General features: G+C 47.1%; 1 protein-coding gene across 1 annotated transcript in view; it reads left to right on the forward strand.

The window, feature by feature from the left end:
• LOC120977793 (E3 ubiquitin-protein ligase RNF14-like) overlaps positions 1-23351 on the forward strand; it is an 82310-nt gene that overhangs the window by 34461 nt on the left and 24498 nt on the right. Inside the window, exons 4-5 of the mRNA XM_040405913.1 lie at positions 8529-9014; positions 15600-15828. Coding sequence (XP_040261847.1) covers positions 8529-9014; positions 15600-15828 — 715 coding nt within the window. The remainder of the gene's footprint in view (positions 1-8528; positions 9015-15599; positions 15829-23351) is intronic.

A 23351-nucleotide genomic window follows, 5' to 3' on the forward strand; every position in this document is an offset into this window, starting at 1 on the left:
GGGGTTACCAGGGGTGATAGGGGTTACCAGGGGTGATTGGGATTACCAGGGGAGAGTTACCAGGGGTGTCTATTGTTGGTGGGACAGGGTAGGCAGCAATGCAAGGGTTATAGGTAGGGGTGAGGCACAGTGGGGTATAGAAGGGTTAGGGGTTACCAGGGGTGTTGGTGGGATAGGGGTAAATAAGGGGGCGATACTTAATGTTTTGCATGGTGGGATCCGGTCAGGCCTGTGCGCTATTCTTCCAGGTGGGGGGGGGGGTCCCGATCCTCACTGCGGAGCGCAGGATGCGCTCTCCTATCAGGTGGTGGGTCCGGTCGTGGCCTTGAGCAGGAGTGGGGGCCACGTTGTCCTGAGCGCCGATGCGCTCTCAAGGTGGGGGCCCCGATCCTGAACTATGAGTGCAGGGGCCCCCGGATATTTATCCCCGGCGGCCCGCACTCCGGCGCCGCGCCCATCATCCACGTGGGCAGTGATATGACGTCACTGCGCCAGCCAGCACATCGGGGACGCTCTGCAGACAGGCGGGAGAAGCCTTTGATCTCCCGCCTGCTGCACCTAGCATTCCGGACAGTGCGATAGTAATCGCACTGTCGGAATGCACATAATAGAAGGAGGAGAGGCTTCTCCCCTTCATCTATCATGTGTAATTATCTCCAGCGGCGCTGGGGATAATTACAACAAAGGGCTCAGATTCTGTTGAATCTGAGCTCTTTATATCCATCAGGATGACCGGACCCTTGTCCGGTCATTCTGATGCAATTAGCCAGATTGCATCGGTGCGAATGCTTGGGGCACATTCACACCAATGCACCTTGTTTCAGTTGAAGGAGGGGGATATATATAATATACATGCGTATGGATGCTTGGGGCACATCCATACACATGTATACATTAATATTAGGGACATATCTAGAGGGGGCACATTATTATATAAGGGGGCACAAGCCCCTACATTATAAGGGGGCACAAGCCCCTACATTATAAGGGGGCACAAGCCCCTACATCATAAGGGGGCACAAGCCCCTACATCATAAGGGGGCACAAGCCCCTACATCATAAGGGGGCACATATTTCCCACAGGGGCCACCATGAGCCCCTGGGGATCACCATGGGCAGACGTGCGCAGATGCTGGGCACATTTGCGTACATCGTCCCATGATGCTATGGCTAATGTACGCACATATATACCATACATGCCCGCACGTGTTTGCAGGCATGCATGGATATATATGCATACGTCTCAACCGTTCCTCAACAATCCCCCTGTTGTCGGACTATATAATACGACAATATATTGGGGGAACGGGTTGAGATATATTTGCCCCCCTTTAACCCCATCTTTGGTGGAAGTTCAGGAAGAACTGTAGTGCACACTGATCTTTAGGTACTTAGACATCCCTAATCCAGCTTCCTCCCACCTGCTCTTCACCGTAACCTACTCCTCCGTCCACAGGATACACCGTCTTCTTCTTGACATCTTTAGGATACCACACACCCACAGTCTCTTTAACAGTCTTTTAGTGTCAGCCACCCCCACTTTGGAGTGACCACACCCCCACAGTCTCTCGGTAATTCTGCCGATCTTCAGGTATCTTCGTCCCCCCCAATTCTGGAGTAGGTTCACCCTTACAGTCTTTAACTGGCCTTTCTTTAACAGTCTCTTGGTGTCGGCCACCCCCACTTTGGAGTGACCACACCCCCACAGTCTCTCGGTAGTTCTGCCTATCTTCAGGTATGGCCCGCCTCCAAGGCATCTGGAGCGGGTTCACCCTCACAACCTCAGTCCCAACGTCTGTTTCCATCTTGATGGGTGCGGTTCTCCCGTGGACAGATTAATAGGTCTTTACAAGGCAGGTCAGACTCTTAAGCGGTGATGTCATAGTACCTAAATTCTACTGCAGAGAACACCTCCGCCACACTACACCTCCAGCCCTTCCCTTAAGAACCTCACCTTTCCAGGGTTCAAGGTGGCAAATGAATAATGCCTGTCCCTATCGTGACCTAACCTTATCCCCATTCACACAAAATACATATTACATCCCTCCCAACACCACCAAAATCATTATATGTATGTGTACCCATAGAGACTCATGCAACCTGGCATATCTCTACACCTCCAAAGACACAGGTAGGTCGCAGACCCCTGTGTCAATGGGAAACGACTATAGGATGCAAATGTGTACAGCCAAATATAGGCTGTCACACATTTGCACCTAGAGTGTCCATGGGTACACAATCAACCGACAAACAAAATCAATGAATACAATGTGCTATGGGGTTTCAGGGTAGTACAAGTTACAGTAGGTGAACCCGATTTTGTGTCAATCTCGCTGTATTTCTCGGCGAGATTGAGCACATACGAGCCCCATCGCGGGAGCCAGCGCCGAGCTGGCTTGCCGCGATGGAGAGCAAGCGCGTCATAGAAGCGACGGGAGATCCGACTTGGATTCCCGCCAATTCTACACGTGTGCGGCGTTTGTTATGAATCCTGAGGGGGAAGTCCCCCCCGGATAGCGGAGAAGACCCGTCGGGATATCGGAAGAAGAAGAGCCCCCCCTGGTAAAAGAGTTAATAAAGAAGACAGGGGGCGGCCTCCGGAGCAGAAAAATAAAATATTTTAATACACTGTGTGGTTTATTTGTGTTTTTACCACTTTTCTTGCAGGTGAATGGGTAGGGGTACGATGTACCCCATACTCATTCACTTAGGGTGGGGGGCCGGTATCTGGGGGCCCCCTTATTAAAGGGGGCTCCCAGATTCCGTTAAGCCTCCCGCCCGCATACCCCGACAACCAACGGCCAGGGTTGTCGGGAAGGGGCCCTGTCCTCATCAACATGGGGACAGGGTGCTCTGAGGTGGGGGGGCCGCAGTGCGCCCCCTGCCCCAGAGCACCCAACCCCCCATGTTGAGGGCATGCAGCCTGGTACGGCTCAGGAGGGGGGGGGGGGCGCTCGCTCGTCCCCACTCCCTTCCTGGCTGGCCGGGTAGCGTGCTTTGGATACGGGTCTGGTATGGATTGTAGGGGGACCGTTTTTTTCGGCGTAGGGGGGGCTCTCCTTACAACCCATAACAGACCTAAGGGCCCGGTATGCTCCTGAGGGCGGGACCCAGGCCGGATTTTTATTTAAAATCCGGCGGGGACTTCCCCCTCAGGATTCATAACAAACGCCGCACACGTGTAGAATTGGCGGGAATCCAAGTCGGATCTCCCGTCGCTTCTATGACGCGCTTGCTGGGATGTGCTGTCGCTATCCCAGTGAGTGCGAGATCTCGGCACCACGTCGCCGAGTATCAGCGCGACGCTGTCGTGCTGAAAACACAATCTCACAAACACCTACTGTATACGTCCCAAACCCTCATAGGAAACAAAGTGTGTCCATACAATATTTGGCTACAGGAACAATGTTTGAGTTATGTCCTCCTCCTCCGGATAGTTCTGGAAAGTTCTGTCTGGTTCTGGTGTATTGGGTCAATAAGTCCCTTGACCCTCCGATTACGATGACCAGAACCAGAAGAAGTTTCACTGGGTGAAACAAGTCATAGTAGGTTCTTCCACCCGAACGTCTCCCAAGTCTTCCTCCAGAGCCTTAAATAATGCTCCTGCTGGATTGTGGCACAGTCTTCCATCTCTAGAACACCTCTAGGCAGAGGTCGCTTAGTTGCCAAAATCCAGTGGGATCCTCTGGAGCTTCACAACAGTGTCAGGGGGAATAGCTGGCCTCTTCTGTGGCATCTCCTGGGTTTTTCTTCCGCTCCATATAAAATCACACCTATGGCAGAAGAAAACACCAGGCGCTCCCGGGGGAATTTCTCCCCTAACAGTGCAATTAAATGTGAAAATTTCCAGCACCAATACCTTTGACCCATGGGTAGAGAAAGGTATTGGGCTGCCCTTTGTCTCACAGGGCTCCTCATTATCCCAACACTGGTGTCTGAACACCATACCTTCAGAGGATTGCGTCCTCTGCTACACATCCCTCTGCACCAACAGATAAGGATGGCCACCCTACTAGGTTAGGATAACTGGAGTTCTGTGGACAAAGCATCATCTTGTCATTGATGGCACCGCATCCCTGTCCACCCATGTGCACCCAGGCTGATTTCCCCCTGTGATCCCATCCTGTGGAGGCCCGCAGAACCAATGGCATAGGCATGCCCTGGCTCCCCAGGACCCCACAACACAAGAACACAGTCCACACTCTGCTGCCAAACACTCTGCGTCCAATCCCTATCAGAGCTGTGTTGCCTGCTCGGACTAGAATTAAGTGCGCAGCACAACATTACACCAAAGTTGTCTGTCCGCCCCAGTCCCCAGCGCAACACAGCCCTACCGAAAACCTTGAGCAAAACAGTGTTATCTGTATCGATCTGAGACCCTGGTTGCCCAGAATAATATCACATCATCCTTTGTATGCCTTCTCCCGACCAGCAGGATTTCCCGTGTGATATTATCTGCTCGCGAACCTATACGCTCTCGATCCACAGTATAACACTGTTCCACTCCAAGGGGACACAGAATGAAACAAAGACAGCAGACGGGACTTACAACACTACATAAATCAGCATGGTAGAACACATCCGTAGACAAGGACTACCACTATCAACATCAAGAAAAACTTACAAACAGATAACAAAAACACACAACATGGACATACACAGGGAACAAACGCTGTAACAAATAGTACAGGGGTGTCAAATGTTGCCTAGCCTAGCTTGGCCACTGACCCCTCAGCAGCTGGTGATGTTGCCAAGAGGTAACCCCGTTATGGCCAGGCTGACTAGACCCCACTGCACAATTTGTTACCTGGCTGACTGTTGGACACATTGCAATTACTTGCACAAGGGCAATTCCTTGCAATGTGTCCTTTGTTCCCACACCTGTTGTTCCTATCTGTTTTGCAGTGTCTCGCTATGTGACCTAGGCCACCACATGCAAAACATCTGTAGTTTGCTCTGCATGGCCCAGGTCCATCTACACTGCAGCCGTGCTCCCTTCTCCTGAATTGTTCCATCCTCAGGGACGCACTCTTCACGACAGTTCTTTTTCCCAAAGTCAGGGAAAAATCTCTGTTAGTCTGGACCGGCTTGACCTGATGATTTGACCGGTCACAGACTACTCTCCCCCCTTGTGGCCCTGCACAGGGCAACGTTTTGGGAGATTCCGACCCTGGCTTTACGGAAAAAGAAAGGGCCGGCACCAACTTGGTGATAACCTGTTGCATGCCAGACATTAGCTGGGACCTTACAGCAACCTCAGCCTTCAATTTCGCTACCGTCACGTCAGTAGAGGCAGTCCGCTCCTTGAAGGCCTTGACCTCAGTATAAGACTGAGTCAACTTAGCCTCAATTTCCTCCTTCTGCCTCTGCAGCTCTACTAACTGTGACTCTATATTAGCCACCTGCGTGTCTCGGTCAACAGTAGACTGCACATTCTCTGCCAGCTGTGCCCGCAATGCCGAAACCTGGTCCGAATTACTGGTACAGCACTGGCAGTGAATGGCCGGAGGAATTGTCTCCATTGACTGAGACACCAACGCCACTTCCTTTGGCTTACAGATGCTAGCCTCTAGTGTGTGAATTCTTCTATAGTTATCAACACAACAATTGCAGTGGAAGTTTGCTTTGTCCGCAACCTCCCCTGCCTTTCTTGTGCTGGCAAGTGTCTCTGTGTGTTCCGCCCTCCAAATGGTATCCTCATAGGAAAGAACCAATTTGGCTAGCATTTGGAGGCGTTTGGTGGTCTTGTTAAAGACACTCCTACTAATACAAACCCGGTCATGAGCGTACATCTGGTCCAATAAAGCGGACCACAGCAGCTCAGCGGATTTGTATGTAGTAGGAACAATGGGATTAAAAGTGCTGTTTTTGGCTAAGTGTTGGAGTGTGGAGAAGTTCATACTCACATTTTTCTGAGCCTCCATCTTCTTGTTGGTGCTGTACTTTCCCGTCCCTTGCAGCTGCTTGAAAGAAGTCCTTTTCTTCCGCATCGCTTCTTCCCGACCAGCTGGACTTTTATGTACCTCCAACGAAGATGGATCTCTTTCCGTGACGTATCCTTCTTCTCTTACCCCAGCGACGGTGACCGTGTAAAGCAAATACAAAAATATTAGTACACAGAGATTATAGATTCTCTGCAAAAGATTTTGTTTTATTTCTGGTACTCTAAGGGAAGTATCGCTTCTCCTGTACGAATTATCGGGTCCTAGACGCTCAGACACTCCGCTGACCGCGTCTCTCCTGCCCGCTAATTCACAGTACCAGCGACCCTCAGCCTTAAGACCAAAAATATACGCAAAATCCACGCAGTGGGCCTGGCTCGCCAATGTAAAGGGGGAATATTAATCACCAATATTTATGCAAATATCGATAATTAATATTCATAAATGGGAGGAGCTGTCTAGTGATAACTCCGCCTATTTATGCCTTTATATAACAACTATACTTTCGCTATGCTTTACACTAATCACTATGCTAGCTGCAAGCGCCTTACTAACTAACTATCGCCAATAACTACACATTACACAGATAGTTACAAGTAACAGTATTTATTACTTACAATACACTACGCACGCAATACACTAACAATACAGCCTAAACTACACTACACATTCCCAATTCCACCCATCAACTAACTATACAGTTCACACATACAAGTATATTCACAGCCCACCCACCTGGTACTATACTATCCCTATGGGGTAATAGGGGTGCACAACAGGGTTAATCAGGGATACCACAATATAAGGGTTAATCCCAGCAAGGGTAACAGGGCAGGGACTAGGGTATGGACCAGTGGTAATAGGGGTTACAGGCAGGGGGTTAACCAGGGGTATGCAGGGGTTGTAGGCAAGGGACCAGGGGTACAACCAGGGGACAGGGTATATGCCTGGCCTGGTAGGGGTAACCCAGGGGTTCAAGGGTTATCAGGGACCAGGGTGCACAGTAGGTTGCAGTCAGGGAACAAGGGGTGTGGGGTTATAGGGGTTACCAGGGGTGATTGGGATTACCAGGGGAGAGTTACCAGGGGTGTCTATCGTTGGTGGGACAGGGTAGGCAGCAATGCAAGGGTTATAGGTAGGGGTGAGGCACAGTGGGGTATAGAAGGGTTAGGGGTTACCAGGGGTGTTGGTGGGATAGGGGTAAATAAGGGGGCGATACTTAATGTTTTGCATGGTGGGGTCCGGTCAGGCCTGTCCTGAGCGCAGGATGCGCTACTCTTCCAGGTGGGGGGGGGGTCCCGATCCTCACTGCGGAGCGCAGGACGCGCTCTCCTATCAGGTGGTGGGTCCGGTCGTGGCCTTGAGCAGGAGTGGGGGCCGCGTTGTCCTGAGCGCCGATGCGCTCTCAAGGTGGGGGCCCCGATCCTGAACTCTGAGTGCAGGGGCCTCCGGATATTTATGCCCGGCGGCCCGCACTCCCGCGCCGTCCACCAGGGGGCGCGCGCGCGCCCATCATCCACGTGGCCCGGCGCAGTGATATGACGTCACTGCGCCGGCCAGCACATCGGGGACGCGCTGCAGACAGGCGGGAGAAGCCTTTGATCTCCCGCCTGCTGCACCTAGCATTCCGGACAGTGCGATAGTAATCGCACTGTCGGAATGCGCATAATAGAAGGAGGAGAGGCTTCTCCCCTTCTTCTATCATGTGTAATTATCTCCAGCGGCGCTGGGGTTAATTACAACAAAGGGCTCAGATTCTGTTGAATCTGAGCTCCTTGTATCCATCAGGATGACCGGACCCTTGTCCGGTCATTCTGATGCAATTAGCCAGATTGCATCGGTGCGAATGCTTGGGGCACATTCACACCGATGCACCTGGTTTCAGTTGTAGGAGGGGGGGGGGGATATATATAATATACATGCGTATGGTTGCTTGGGGCACATCCATACACATGTATACATTAATATTAGGGACATATCTAGACGGGGCACATTATTATATAAGGGGGCACAAGCCCCTACATTATAAGGGGGCACAAGCCCCTACATTATAAGGGGGCACAAGCCCCTACATCATAAGGGGGCACAAGCCCCTACATCATAAGGGGGCACATATTTCCCACAGGGGCCACCATGAGCCCCTGGGGATCACCATGGGCAGACGTGCGCAGATGCTGGGCACATTTGCGTACATCGTCCCATGATGCTATGGCTAATGTATGCACATATATACCATACATGCCCGCACGTGTTTGCAGGCATGCATGGATATATATGCATACGTCTCAACCGTTCCTCAACACTATGCTTATTTTGTCATGTGGAATAGTGGTGACCTTTCTTTGTAAATAAGTCACAAAGGGTGTGACTTGCCAGGTACACCCACTGGAAAAAGTGGCAGTGGTGATGCGAGGCTTGATGAATATGGTGCTCAGTGTGAGGACTATTCTTTTCAATGTCTCATTATACCTAGTTGAAAATTTTGAATACATAAGTGTATATACCCAAGCATACTTACTGTAACAGTATACTTGCACTAATACATTTTTTATTTTTTATCTGAATTTTTATTTTTTATGATTTCAGCTGACTCTGTTATGCCAGCATTTAGATGACCTCTGGGAGGAGAACTGGGGATGTGTTGTCTTGTTTGCATGGATTCAGTTTCTGAAGGAGGAGACACTCGATTACTTAAATATAAAATCTCCATATGAGATTGATCTGTGTAGTGATGGTCTACAGAGTTGTATTCAATCTGAAAAGACCTGCGCTGATGGGGTCTTACTGGACAAGCGTGCCATACAAGACGTGCAGTCAGTGCCTGCCCTGGTGAAATACATCTTGGACTTCAATGAAGCTCAACAGAAGAAGGCTTTTGATAGCAAACAATACTTGTGCAATATCTGTTTTATTGAGAAATTGGGCAGTGAGTGCACCCACTTTAAGGATTGCCAGCATGTGTACTGTAATAGTTGTCTCAAGGACTACTTTGAAATCCAGATTAAGGACGGACAAGTCCATGCACTAAACTGTCCTGAACTAAAGTGCACGTCTGTTGCAACACCTGCTCAGGTAAGTGAAAACTCAATGGAGATTATGAGGAAAGGATTTGCCGTTTAAGTTTTCCATGTATATACATGCTCATTCTGGGCTTTGACGTTAAGGAGACGGCCCTATCAGTGATTGACAGCTATAACTGTATGCAGAGTCATAGAGGTAAGCCTGTCAATCACTGATAGATCTGCCTCCTTGACTTCAAATACCAGAATGAGCATGGTTATACATGGAAAAATTACAAGTTTTACTGAATCCTTTCCCACAAAACTTTATATCATATACTAGTATATATCATATAATCAGCTATATATCTTCAGCTCTATAACATGCTGCCTGCAGATTAATTAGCATTATCAGGATGAAAGGTTTCCTTTCATTTAAGATGTCAGGGGGAAAAAAACAGAACTGGATCGCACATCCACAATGCTATGCTTTGATCTAACTAAACTCGCTTCTCAGCGCCATATTGAAGTGTACAGCCGCCCATACTGCATGCTGTACAAGAGGCATTAGTGTACATTTTGATCAAAAGGCATAAGCCCACTCACCACTCTAAGGTCGCCTCTTTCAGTGGGACCTACTCTGACAAAAAGGCGCAGCGCAATGCGGTGACAAAGCGGCACTGCCCTAGTAGGCAGCGGGACCCAGGAGTCAAACAGCAACCTTGCTGTCTGACAATGCCACCCACCCAGCACAGCACCACAAAAACAAAGGCCACCACGCAGTACTGCACCATGTGAACAGTGGTCTAACACAACATGTCCATTGCTATCAGGAGCTACAGGTCAATGACACTTCAATATGGCGCTGAGAAGCGTGTTTAATTAGATCAAAGCATAGCATTGTGGATGTGCGATCCAGTTCTGTTTTATCTCCCTCTGGCACATTCCTTTCATTTAAGGCTTAGTCATTTTGTTAGGCCTGGACTCTAGCATTTTAGCTTACGACAGGATTTTCTGGTGAGTGTAGGCTACACAATAATGGGCTCCAGAGGTCCAGCAGAAAACCATCACATGAGGCTAGACACAATTCTTACATTGTAGATTTACAAAAAAAATTATGGGATAGGACAGCAATGTTTGATTGATAGGGCTCAAACCCTTGATGAGACTTAGATGCAGAATTAGGCATAAGAGCAAGCTATCAATTCCCTCTCCCACATTTCCTATCTTTTTCCTAAGCGCATCTTCTAATTTATTTCTAATGTTTCTCAGAACCAGTGAATGCTTTTAGAGGTATTCACATCCCATAAACTGATGGCTGGTATATAACATCACTTTATGATCATGGAAGTTCTAACTCTGGGACTACCAGTAATTCTGAGAAAAAAGAGGCAGCGCAGTCCTTCCCTGCACAACAGCGTTCCAACGACCCACTGTGCATGGGAACACTACTATGCAGGGAAAAACACTGAATGTCCCTCAGTGTACTACATCAGCACCGTGCCCCCTTCTTAGGATTAATGGGGTCACAGAGGTTGGACCCCGAGTGATAATAAAGTGATGGCATATCCTAATAAAGTGCCATCACCTTATGAGGTGGGAAAACTTCTAACTCTTCCTCACTCATCCTGTAATCTCTTCCATCTTTCTTCTTCTATCTCTAGTCTAGTCACTTATTTCTATGCAAGTATGATAATGTGTTTTGTATTATGTCTATGACTACATCTTCATATACAAGACTCTTATTTGTCTACTAGTTATCTATATTTGTTGGGGCCTACTTAATTTATTTATGTTTTGTAAGTATCTTGATCTACAATTTGGCAAGTATTGTATTTTTGAGTTACTAAATAGGCTGCTTATCTTGACCAAATTTTGAAATAATTATCTGGGTGATTTAGGAACAAGGCATCGATTGTGTGTCATGGAAATTTTTTGGAAATAAGATATACCCTTTTTTAAATGTCATGCCCCTTTTATTTATTAAAAACAATGCAAACCACTTTTTACGTGAAGCAGTGAACCAGGGTTTTTTAGTATGAAGCAGTTTTCTGAACACACACTACACTAGCTAATATTACTTGTGGTCTCATGGGAATAGATAGACCCCCCCCAGACCAATCCCCCGCCCATACACAGACCCTAGAACAGTCCCGTCCCTGTATATTGACCCTAGACCATTCCCCCCATATACAAACCCAAAATCAGCCCTTCCCTGTATACTGTCTATAAAAGCCACTGACCAGTTCCTCCTGTATATAGTACAAACCCTAGACCAGTTATATTCATATTAAGATCCCAAACCAATCCCACATGTATACAGCCCTCAGTAAAATCCTTTCCCTCTATAAAGACCCCATACAAGTTTCCTTCCTGTATACAGACCCAGCCCACTTCCCCATAAACAGATCTCAGACCAGCTCTCTTCATGTACAGACATCAGACTATTTCCCTACCTGCATGCAGACTCCCGAACCATTCCCACATAGACCAGAATAGTCCACAGACCCCTTATACAGAGTCCCCTGTATACAGACACCAGACTAGTCCCCTGACTGTATACAGACACCAGATCATGGCCTTCATACATACACCAAACCAGTCTACCCTGTATATACACCCCAAACCCATCTTTTACCTGTATGCAGGCCCCAGACCAGACTCTTTCTTATACAAAGCTCAGACCCAAGGTCGGACTGGCCATAGACCCTACAGGGAAACTTCCCTGTGGGCCGATACCCAGGGGGCCACTTCAGTCCTTCTCACAGCTGCCAGCCAGGTAAGTAATGAGCTAACGCACTCAGAGTTAAGGAGGATCAACTACTTATGTACCTGGTCGGCAGCCGCAGGTGCCCTTCTGACTCCTGATTTTAACTTTATTGTCATGCACTGTGGTATTTGGTTCTGCTGGGGCCGCACTATGGAATTAGGGGCCCCTGTGGCATTTCAAAAGTCAGCTATATACAATCACACACCTGTGTACAGCAACCTCTATGCGCACGGGAGTGACTTGTTGAATTTGACTTTCTCCACTTACAGCTTACACATCAGACACCCAGGCGTTAATCAAGTAGCCTTTTAATCCGGAGATTGTATTACAAGAGGTTGCAGGGTAATTCAGATGGTAAAAGAATTATGCCAACAACAACTCCTAACTCAGAAGATGGATGCTGCTGCTGCTAGCTGAGCACACTATGAGCAGGGCATTACTGGGAAAACAGGGAGTGGCTAGGCTAAACTAACTAGAAACCTGAAAACAGGAGGGGGGAGGAAGAGAGAGAGGAGCATACCAATACACAATGCAAGATACTGGAGCATCCATCAACGGAGGTACCCAGTCGGGGTGCTAGGAGATCCGTTACATCTATGTATTCCTTTGTGATGCAACTTGAGCCTGTCTCCTCTCTCTGCCTTTCATCTCTCTCTCCCCTGTCAGCTTTTACATGCAGGGGAATGGACAGCAGTGTAAAGCTACATCCCATAGAACTGCACCGGAGAGTCAGCACACACAGATATTACAGGAGGCTAATATAACGGCAGCTAGTCACTGTATACACTCCCCTACTATGTAGCAACACTCCTGGTCCTTTACAAGAGTAGACATGATTTCTCCAACAGAATACAGAGATATACAGAGGATTGAAGGGAGGGGCCTGAGAGCTGCCAGGAGGGCTCTATTCACAGAAAGTCAGCCACATGGAGAGACTGAGTTCCTGTTTACACATTAGAGCAAGGAGTCAGACTTGATCACATGACCAGGTTCCCATAATAAAAAGATTCAACATGTATGGATGCAACTGAGTTGGGGTGTCATAAATTACACTGCTAGAATATTGCTGGTGAGTTACTAATACATGTAAAAAAAAAATGAAGAAAACAGTAAAACTGCAATAAGCACTGCCTTGTTTCCTACACAGAGCTGTGTCCTCCGACCCCCTGGGAGATCTCCCCTTCTTTCAGGAGTCTCTTGGACAATTCAGGAGAGTTAGCAAGTATGCATTTATTGTGCGTGTAAAGGGAATCTGTCACCAGCTTTCTATGCTGTCCTATCTGAGAGCAGAAAAAAATAGTGACAGGGATCCTTTTTAGGATTACTGTGTCACTCAAGCTCATGAACTCTCGGGTACCTCCTCCCTTCCCCCTGCCGAATATTGATGATTTCTTTCTATAGAAAGCTTAGAAAGAGAGTTGCAAATAATCTGTGGGAGGCATCTGCAGATCACAAATATCAGGCCTCTCTTTAAAGAGGTTGTCTGACCTCCCCAGCCCAAAAAAAAATAAAAAATGAAGAGTGCCTGTTTGAAAGAAAACAACTCACTCAACTATTGAATGCCACTTCATTCCAATGCCAACGCTCCCATCCCTGCTCATTCTGGTCCCTGGCAGACCAAAAGTGTGATGACTCATCTGTGGACTGTTGCAGCCATTCATTGACCTCAGCAGTGATGTGTTCCTGTGCAGCACGTGGCCACAGAGGCTCAGCTTTCAAAGTTTCCTGGCAAGCTCAAAATTTTTGAGGTGTTGGCCAACTGCTTTAAAAGGAATCTGTCACCAGTTTTTGCTGCCTGGGTGTCACGACTGTGACTGATCCAGACAGGTCTGGGAGGAGAAGGTCGCAGCGACTTGCTACTCGCGATAGCTTGTGAGTTTGCTCCGTGCTTCAGGGTATGTCATCTGGGTTTTGCCTTGTGAACCTTTTTGTCCTGACTGGGAGTTTGTAGGCATCCTTCTCAGGTGAGTCCTATCTGCCACTCCCAGCTACTATATTAGTTTCAGTTTCACTTGCAGTCATTGCCAGATATAGTCCTTACTTCCAGTTCTATTCTGACCATTGAAGGAGATCGTTTGATGGTGTTGCTGTGGAGCCTCTTGTCCGGCGTGGACTGTCGTGATTGGGATCGCCTTCTCTGCTCGTGACTGGATAAGTCTATCTCTGCTATAGTTTGTTTGTTGCTGTCTTCCCCTGCTGTTCTCCTAGACATGAGTGATGGTGACTAGTGCTCCCATCGGCCTTTCCCCACTCTAGGCTTGTTAGGGTGACTGAGGGTTTAGGCATCCAGCTCGCCGCACGGGTTCACACCCCGTCTAGGGTATCAGGGCAGACAGGTGCCAGCTTAGGGTTAGTCAGGGGTGGCCATTCTATTCCCATCCGTAGATAAGGGTCCCCCTTCCCCTCCGTCTGGTGCGACACGACTGCTGCTGGGATAGCAGTCGTGACACTGGGTCACTTTCTTAAATTATATAGTGATGGTGGTGGTTGCTCTCTTATATAGCCTATGGTATGGTGCTGCAAGCCCAGGGAGAGGACACCCTACCTCTCAGTATTAAATTGGAAATAAAGAAATGTGTTTGGGCGAGCACTCTACAATAAAGCACACATTTATTAGAAATAAAATGTACAATAAAATGAACATTATAAAACAAGTAAAATCACAAATACATCAATATAACCACAATGGGGTAGATGGATGTTAGTCAATGTCCAAAAGGCTATTTACTCCTCTGGCGTGAGTGGTATCTAGAGTTCTTTATAGGGCCTTCTGATATGGCTTTTGTTTCCAGCAGAGGTCCAATATGACCACAATGATAGGTAATAGGTCTTATAAATGTCTGTACAGCGCTAAAGAGGATTCTTGCAATCGACTAATACTTTCATTATGTCAGACTTCAATCCCAAAGTGTTTTATCGGAAGGAAAGGATAATGGTATTTTCGGCTGTTCTGCCGCTTACCTCCTCTTTGTAGGGATAATCCACTTGTGTCCGCGGTATTTGTCGGGGGAGCAGGTGAGAGACACCAGGTATTGTATGAGACACCGGCGTCTCACGTTGCTCTCCTCAATGGCCGCGTTCAGTAGTACTCGCAGAATTGCACTTACGTGGCTTCCTGTTTGGTCTGGTAGTGACGTCTTTCCTATATTCGATTAGAAGATATGGAAATTCGATTCGAAGATATGGAAATCGAATTCCCATATCTTCGAATCAAATATAGGAAAGACGTCACTACCGGACCAAACAGGAAGCCACGTAAGTGCAATTCTGCGAGTACTACTGAACGCGGCCATTGAGGAGAGCAACGTGAGACGCCGGTGTCTCATACAATACCTGGTGTCTCTCACCTGCTCCCCCGACAAATACCGCGGACACAAGTGGATTATCCCTACAAAGAGGAGGTAAGCGGCAGAATAGCCGAGAATACCATTATCCTTTCCTTCCGATAAAACACTTTGGGATTTAAGTCTGACATAATGAAAGTATTAGTCGATTGCAAGAATCCTCTTTAGCGCTGTACAGACATTTATAAGACCTATTACCTATCATTGTGGTCATATTGGACCTCTGCTGGAAACAAAAGCCATATCAGAAGGCCCTATAAAGAACTCTAGATACCACTCACGCCAGAGGAGTAAATAGCCTTTTGGACATTGACTAACATCCATCTACCCCATTGTGGTTATATTGATGTATTTGTGATTTTACTTGTTTTATATTGTTCATTTTATTGTACATTTTCTTTCTAATAAATGTGTGCTTTATGGTAGAGTGTTCGCCCCAAACACATCTCACTTTCTTTAATTGTTTGGTAAAATCTTGTACTGAACAGCTCCAGCTCTGTTTGAGTACAGATTGTGCATTGTTCATGTCCATGTTTACTTGCAGGTAAAGGATCTTGTAGAGGAGCCACTTTTCAGACACTATGATCGTCTCCTTTTAAAGTCAAGCTTGGATTTAATGGTTGATGTCGTTTACTGTCCACGTCCAAGCTGTCAGACACCAGTCATGCAGGAGCCAGATGGTAAAATGGGCATTTGCTCAGTCTGCCAATATGCATTTTGTGTCTATTGCAAAAAGACTTTCCATGGACTCTCCCCTTGCATAGTAAATGCAGGTATGTTCAATAGCTTGTTTGTGTAGTACAATCATAATGGTAAATTCTATAGTCTTGTTTCAGCTGTTCTGCAGTAGCTCCAACACCACAACCCGATGCTGAAACTTCATAAATCTGTCCATTTCTGTAGTAGATTGAACTGGTTACTGCGGTACTGCTCCTATGGAAGTGAATTGGAGGATCTGAGCAGTTCTGTAGTAAACTGGTTCTGTCCGCTAGAGAAATGTGTAGTATAGTTTAGCTCCTTACTTCTGGCTGAGGTACGGTAGAACAGATAATCAATGGGGATGTGGGTTGTTGGAACCCTGCTCATCAGATATTGATGTCCTATCCCGAGGATAGGCCATCCAATATTAACACACTGGAAAAATCTATTTAACTGAACAGTATAGTTATTTCTGTAAATTATACATTTCCTTGTAGTTCTATGCTAATAGTTACAATATATAAATTAATTCACTGCTGTATTATATATCAAAACTGAATTTTACCTATAACTCTGCCATACACCTTACTAAACAGACCTATTTCACCCCTCATCTCATTACTATACAATATCTGACACTTTTCATTCTCTCATCATTCTTAAATGACCTCTGTGCTGAAGATCTGACAACTTACTTCAAAGATAAAATTGAAAACAAAATGATCACCCAAAAGTTTTGCAGTTTTTCATGCAGTCTTTTGAGCCAAAGCCAGAAATGGGTTGGAAAGGAATGAGATATACAGTATAATGGAAAGACCTCCTGCTGGATCTACTTCTGCATCAAAAACTGCAGTGGAGTTTTTATTTAAAAAAAAGCCCGTGTGAAAGTCCACATTGAATTAGTGAATACCTACACATCATGTACACACTCACAATAAGAATCTATCACGACCGGCGTGCCGATCACATACGTGACGCAAAGGGAGGGAAAAGAAAGGCCCTGTCCAAGGGAGAGGGAAAGATGGTGACCCCTAACTCACCTTGAGGCTGGCACCTGACTGCCCTGACGTCCCTAGACGGGTTTCTCACCCGTATGCCGATCACGTGCCTAAACCCTGGCTTTCCCTAAGATGAGCCCTAAGTAGTGAATAGGGCGGTGGGAAAACTAGTCCGCACCACTAACACTAAAGGAAAACACCAGGGAGAGGACAGACAATAATGACGAAACATATAGTCCCAGATGGGTGACAACAAACAACCAACAGGGATCCGGAGGGTAATGCTCTGGTACGACAACCAGGAATAACAGCGACTCAGCTCCAGAGGGTCAGTATAGAAGTCCAGGCAGGAAGCTCTATATCTGGCAACCAGAGAAGTGGGAGAGGGGAATATAAGGAGGTTGGGATTGCTGGACAAGAAACAGCTGAGGAGAAGAAGCTACGGATCCCTGCGTGAGACAAAAAGGATTGTAAGGCAAACATAGAAAGCTACCATTGAGTAATAGCGCAAACTTTAGACATAGAGCGCGCAGCCACCCGCTGCGACTTCCTGACCCCGGGTATAACGGAATCAGACGTGGCTCTTGACACCATCGTGACAGAATCCTTATCATTTGATTTTGCTCAGAGGCACACAAAGTTTTTGTCACATGTATTCATACAGAAAAAATATTTAGGATTTATTCTCCTAGAAGCATTGCTACCAGGGGAAAATACAGTGTATTAGTGTATTAGATACCATAAATATATATGGTGTGTGCACAATGATTGGTCACATGTACAACCCAAGTGTAACAAAATTCCTGTGTACGTTATGCTGTTATCAGTGTTTGGATTTCTAAGTCTCAAAAAATGTCAGGTTAAGCAAGAAGCAGACATCTGATCACTAATATTCCACTGTGCTGTACCGCAGCAGGGGCATGAGGGCAACATTGTGCCTTCCAGTCCTCAGGGATGACTACTGCTGACAGAAGACCAATTCAGACATAAAACAATAAGAACTGATTTAGACGACACCTCTCTTTCCAGCACTCACATATATAACCCAAGGCTGCAAGCTCTCACATCCACAAGTACTAGCAGCATCATAAACGCAACTCTGTATCCGTCATTGCTCAAAATTGCAACCCAAGACCACAAGAGTTCATATCTAGAGATGAGCAAATTTCCAGTTATGAAATTCATTTGCGATTCATTTACTGGTAAAAGGTGAATTGCGTTGTGGATTCCGTTACCATGGACCATAATGCCTTTAGAGGCATTCCGTTATTCATTCCGTCATAATAGCAGTCTATGGGCTGCATAACGGATCCGTTCCATTTCCGTTGTGCAGGGGAATTCTCTCCCTCTAAAGGCATTCTGTTATGCATTCCGTCATAGAATTGCGTTATGGTCCATGGTAATGGTATCCATAACGCAATTCTGTTTTTACCACCCAACGAAGCGGAAACGAATTTCAAAATATGAAATTCGCTCATCTCTACTCATATTCCAGGACCTCCTGCGTTCATACCCACTGTGAATGACACCTCTAGGCCTCACATTTATTACACATCATCCCACCTTAACCTGTCAGAAACCAGTCCGGACCTTCACATACAGTACATTATACCTTCACACCTATTTAAAAGCACTCCAAAAGATTCACAACATTCTTCTCAGTTTACAAAGACTCTCCTACACCTACGTCTTCATCAGGGCTAATGGGAATTGTTTTGCTAGTGCAGAGACAGTAAGATTTGCTGAAATGTCAGCAGTACAATCAAACTAAGCAGGAAAAAGAGAGAAAGCACTGCCATGGCAAAAGCTGTAGGGAAGTATTAGAGTGACTTACATCATGAAGCAGCTGCAGCAGCTCTCTTTCTCTGCTCAGAAGACAGGACACAGCACTAACTGTGGAGGAGGCAGAGCACTGCTGCATTGAAAGTTTCTTCTGTACTACAAGTAGGGGCTTGGTGGGGAGGCAGTTTGAGTGTAGGCTCATTTACATTGGGACATAAAAACACTTACTTCGATAGCCACTTTGGAGGGTTAGATTCAGCCCTGCATCACAGGCATACATAAAGACACACTACATCATCTCTTATTTAGCTGACATCATGAAAGTCACCTGGCTGATCCACTGTGTGCCTGTGCGAGATTGCGATGGCACCCCTGAACCACACACAAGGGAATTTGGCAGCACCTACCTTCTTTCCTCCCAGCAATCCCTTCAAGTACTCCCTGCCAGCATTACAAATCCTGTTTGTATATACATTCACTGTGTAAGTCTCTGCGGATTGCAGAAGGATGATGTGCTTCCTGAATCCTCTGTGGTGTGGCTGACTTCCATGAGGTGTAATGCAGGGCGGGCTGTATGCTGATTAGTGGAGCAGCTGCTAGAAGCCCCTGCTGACTGCTTCTCGACCAATCAGTGCAGAGACCACCCTTTAGAACAGGGATGCTCAACCTGCGGCCCTCCAGCTTTTGCAAAACTACAACTCTCATCATGCCATGCTGTAGGCTGATAGCTGTAGGCTGTCCGGGCATGCTGAGAGTTGTAGTTTTGCAACAGTTGGAGGGCCGCAGGTTGGGCATCCCTGCTTTAGAGGAAGAGAGGAGCAGTTCTTGTCCCTCCCTCTTTCTTCTGCAGTGCTACCTGTGATCCCCTCCCTTCTCTGAATTTACTAGTAAGTCCAGAGAAAGGCCTCATGCACACAGCCGTTGTGCGTCCGTTATGTGTATTGGGGACCGCAATTTGCGGTTGCCAATGCACGGTCAACATCCGTGAATGGGTCCGCATCCGTGATGCGGGGTGCACACGGCTGGTGCCCGGTGTATTGCGGACCCACCGTATGCTTGCCGCAATATGGCCACGGGCGCACATCGGCTGTGTGCATGAGCCCTAAGGCAGAGGAGCAGGGTTTAGAAATAAACATTTAGGCTAGGGCTACACTGCGACACTGGTCGAGGCCAGGATCGCTGAGCAGCTGTGATTCCATAGAAATGAATGGGATCGCCGCGGCAGTCGCAAGAAATCCAAAATGGCTGGAATTCTTGCGACTGCTGCGGCAATATCAATAATTTCTATGGGATCACCGCTGCTCAGCGATCCTGGCCTCGACCAGTGTCGCCGTGTAGCCCTGGCCTTATAATCTATACTGCATGCATCATGTTGAGCCTTCCCCTCCAAGGAGCCTTCCTAGGCAATGGACTTCCAGTGCCTAGTGGTTAAAACAGCCAGGACTGGTTGCCCATACAGTATAGGATTCAATTTAAACTTCAGTCCAAATGAAATAATTATAAGGTATCAAGAATGTTTCATATAAAAGTACAAATGAAAAAAAATCTATCACTTGTGCAAATCAAGATAACATAAAAAAAGTTAAAAAAAATATATACACTGCTCAAAAAAATAAAGGGAACACTTAAACAACACAATGTAACTCCAAGTCAATCACACTTCTGTGAAATCAAACTGTCTACTTAGGAAGCAACACTGAGTGACAATCAATTTCACATGCTGTTGTGCAAATGGGATAGACAACAGGTGGAAATTATAGGCAATTAGCAAGACACCCCCAATAAAGGAGTGGTTCTGTAGGTGGTGACCACAGACCGCTTCTCAGTTCCTATGCTTCCTGGCTGATGTTTTGGTCACTTTTGAATGCTGCCGGTGCTTTCACTCTAGTGGTAGCATGAGACGGAGTCTACAACCCACACAAGTGGCTCAAGTAGTGCAGCTTATCCAGGATGGCACATCAATGCGAGCTGTGGCAAGAAGGTTTGCTGTGTCTGTCAGCGTAGTGTCCAGAGCATGGAGGCGCTACCAGGAGACAGGCCAGTACATCAGGAGACGTGGAGGAGGCCGTAGGAGGGCAACAACCCAGCAGCAGGACCGCTACCTCCGCCTTTGTGCAAGGAGGAACAGGAGGAGCACTGCCAGAGCCCTGCAAAATCACCTCCAGCAGGCCACAAATGTGCATGTGTCTGCTCAAACGGTCAGAAACAGACTCCATGAGGGTGATATGAGGGCCCGACATACACAGGTGGGGGTTGTGCTTACAGCCCAACACCGTGCAGGACGTTTGGCATTTGCAAGAAAACACCAAGATTGGCAAATTCGCCACTGGCGCCCTGTGCTCTTCACAGATGAAAGCAGGTTCACACTGAGCACATGTGACAGACGTGAGAGTCTGGAGACGCTGTGGAGAACGTTCTGCTGCCTGCAACATCCTCCAGCATGACCGGTTTGGTATTGGGTCAGTAATGGTGTGGGGTGGCATTTCTTTGGAGGGCCGCACAGCCCTCCATGTGCTCGCCAAAGGTAGCCTGACTGCCATTAGGTACCGAGATGAGATCCTCAGACCCCTTGTGAGACCATATGCTGGTGCGGTTGGCCCTGGGTTCCTCCTAATGCAAGACAATGATAGACCTCAAGTGGCTGGAGTGTGTCAGCAGTTCCTGCAAGACGAAGGCATTGATGCTATGGACTGGCCCGCCCGTTCCCCAGACCTGAATCCAATTGAGCACATCTGGGACATCATGTCTTGCTCTATCCACCAACGTCACGTTGCACCACAGACTGTCCAGGAGTTGGCAGATGCTTTAGTCCAGATCTGGGAGGAGATCCCTCAGGAGACCGTCCGCCACCTCATCAGGAGCATGCACAGGCGTTGTAGGGAGGTCATACACACACACTACTAAGCCTCATTTTGACTTGTTTTAAGGACATTACATCAAAGTTGGATCAGCCTGTAGTGTGTTTTTCCACTTTAATTTTGAGGGTGACTCCAAATCCAGACCTCCATGGGTTAAAAGATTTGATGTCCATTATTTTTTTTTGTGTGATTTTGTTGTCAGCACATTCAACTATGTAAAGAACAAAGTATTTCAGAAGTATATTTAATTAATTCAGATCTAGGAATTTTTTTTTTGTGTTCCCTTTATTTTTTTGAGCAGTGTATATGTATATGTATATATATTAAAAATTAAATATATTTATATCGTGGCTCACCCGTATCAGCTAGTATGGTTAGGGTGCTCTGTTTTAGGATGATTCACCTGTTCATCCAATATAACAAATATGACAAATTGTAAGGCTGTTACCAGCCTGCATTTGTGGGAGGGGCGTCTGGCTATTTATTCTCCTACCTTCCGCTCAGCCAGGCGCCCGAGCCTCACGCATCACTGCGGTATCGTGCTCCTTCTTCCGACCCGTGTCTTTTGCTTCCGGTATACTGTGCTCACGTGCCGCCGATGTCCGCATTGCCACACGCCAGCCTGCCAGGTAATCGGGGCTCAGCTGGCTCCGTTCCAGCTGTGCCTCACGCCCGACCTGGTCTCTAGCCCCTGGGAGTGCGAAGTTAGATGCCGCTCTCCCCCAGTATGTTCCGCTCACAGAAGTACAGGCGGCTGGGTTGGGGGAGCGGCATCCTAGTTAAGTGATCTGCCGGTCACATGTCGGCTCAGAATGAGTGTCAATGAATGAATAAGATTTTCGTCTTATAGCTGGACAGAATGCTCGTTCAATTATACTTCATATACTGATTCTAAAATCTTACCTGGAAACCAGTTAGGCTCCAAGGGCTTTTCCAGCACAGGAGGTATTGTCAAATTCTGGTTTTGTGATGCAGGTAGTACTCCTGTTTTTCAAGGGGGGCGCAGTTTCATTTGTGCTCTCCAGCCCACAGCAGATTACCTGCGGGCTAAAGCACCTCCCCTTAATGTATGTGCCCGTTTAAACACAGAGCAGCTATACATAGGCCGTGCAAAAAAAAAAAAAAAAGAGGGAAAGGGTATCCTTTTGGAAGAAGCAACTTTTTCCATCTGCACGTCAGCACTTGCTTGCCTATCGCCTTTTGCCATAGCATCATAATACCAGAATTTGCGGTTTATGTGAAGGTGATGATTTCACTTTACTGTTTTAAAACAGCGGATTTTTGTTTTCTGTCTCAATCTGCTTCTGTCTCCTGGTCTTCCCGTTTTCCAGGGTCCCCTGGATCACCCAGGGTGTCAATGTTCCTGGATCGCCCAGGTTGTCAATGTTCCTGGATCGCCCAGGTTGTCAATGTTCCTGGATCGCCCAGGTTGTCAATGTTCCTGGATCGCCCAGGTTGTCAATGTTCCTGGATCGCCCAGGTTGTCAATGTTCCTGGATCGCCCAGGTTGTCAATGTTCCTGGATCGCCCAGGTTGTCAATGTTCCTGGATCGCCCAGGTTGTCAATGTTCCTGGATCACCCAGGTTTTGTCTTTGTTTTCTCAGGGTTTTACATCTGTTCTGATGTCGGTTGTTCCTTCTTTTAGACTGGGCAGTTGTTATTTTTCCTTCCTCTCCTTCGTTTCGTCTAGGAATTTCGAGGCAATTCCAGGTAAGTCGGCTCAGAGACGGTCACTGGGGCAGGGTTAACTGTCAGTTCGATACTCAAGTCCGTTCTTTTTTATTAGTTCCATTTAAACGATTGGGGTTTTTTGGAAGCCGTGTTTCCGTCAGGTAGGTTCTTCCGTTGGTCACTTTTACACGCTTCAGTCTCTCACTTTCTTTCGGCCGCTATTCCCGCTTCCGTCTGTGCTTCTTTTCATTTTTCCGGTAGACATAAGTTCACCTTTTTTTCCCAGG

Source organism: Bufo bufo, chromosome 1 (genome assembly GCF_905171765.1).
Source record: "Bufo bufo chromosome 1, aBufBuf1.1, whole genome shotgun sequence".
In the NCBI taxonomy this organism is placed as follows: domain Eukaryota; kingdom Metazoa; phylum Chordata; class Amphibia; order Anura; family Bufonidae; genus Bufo; species Bufo bufo.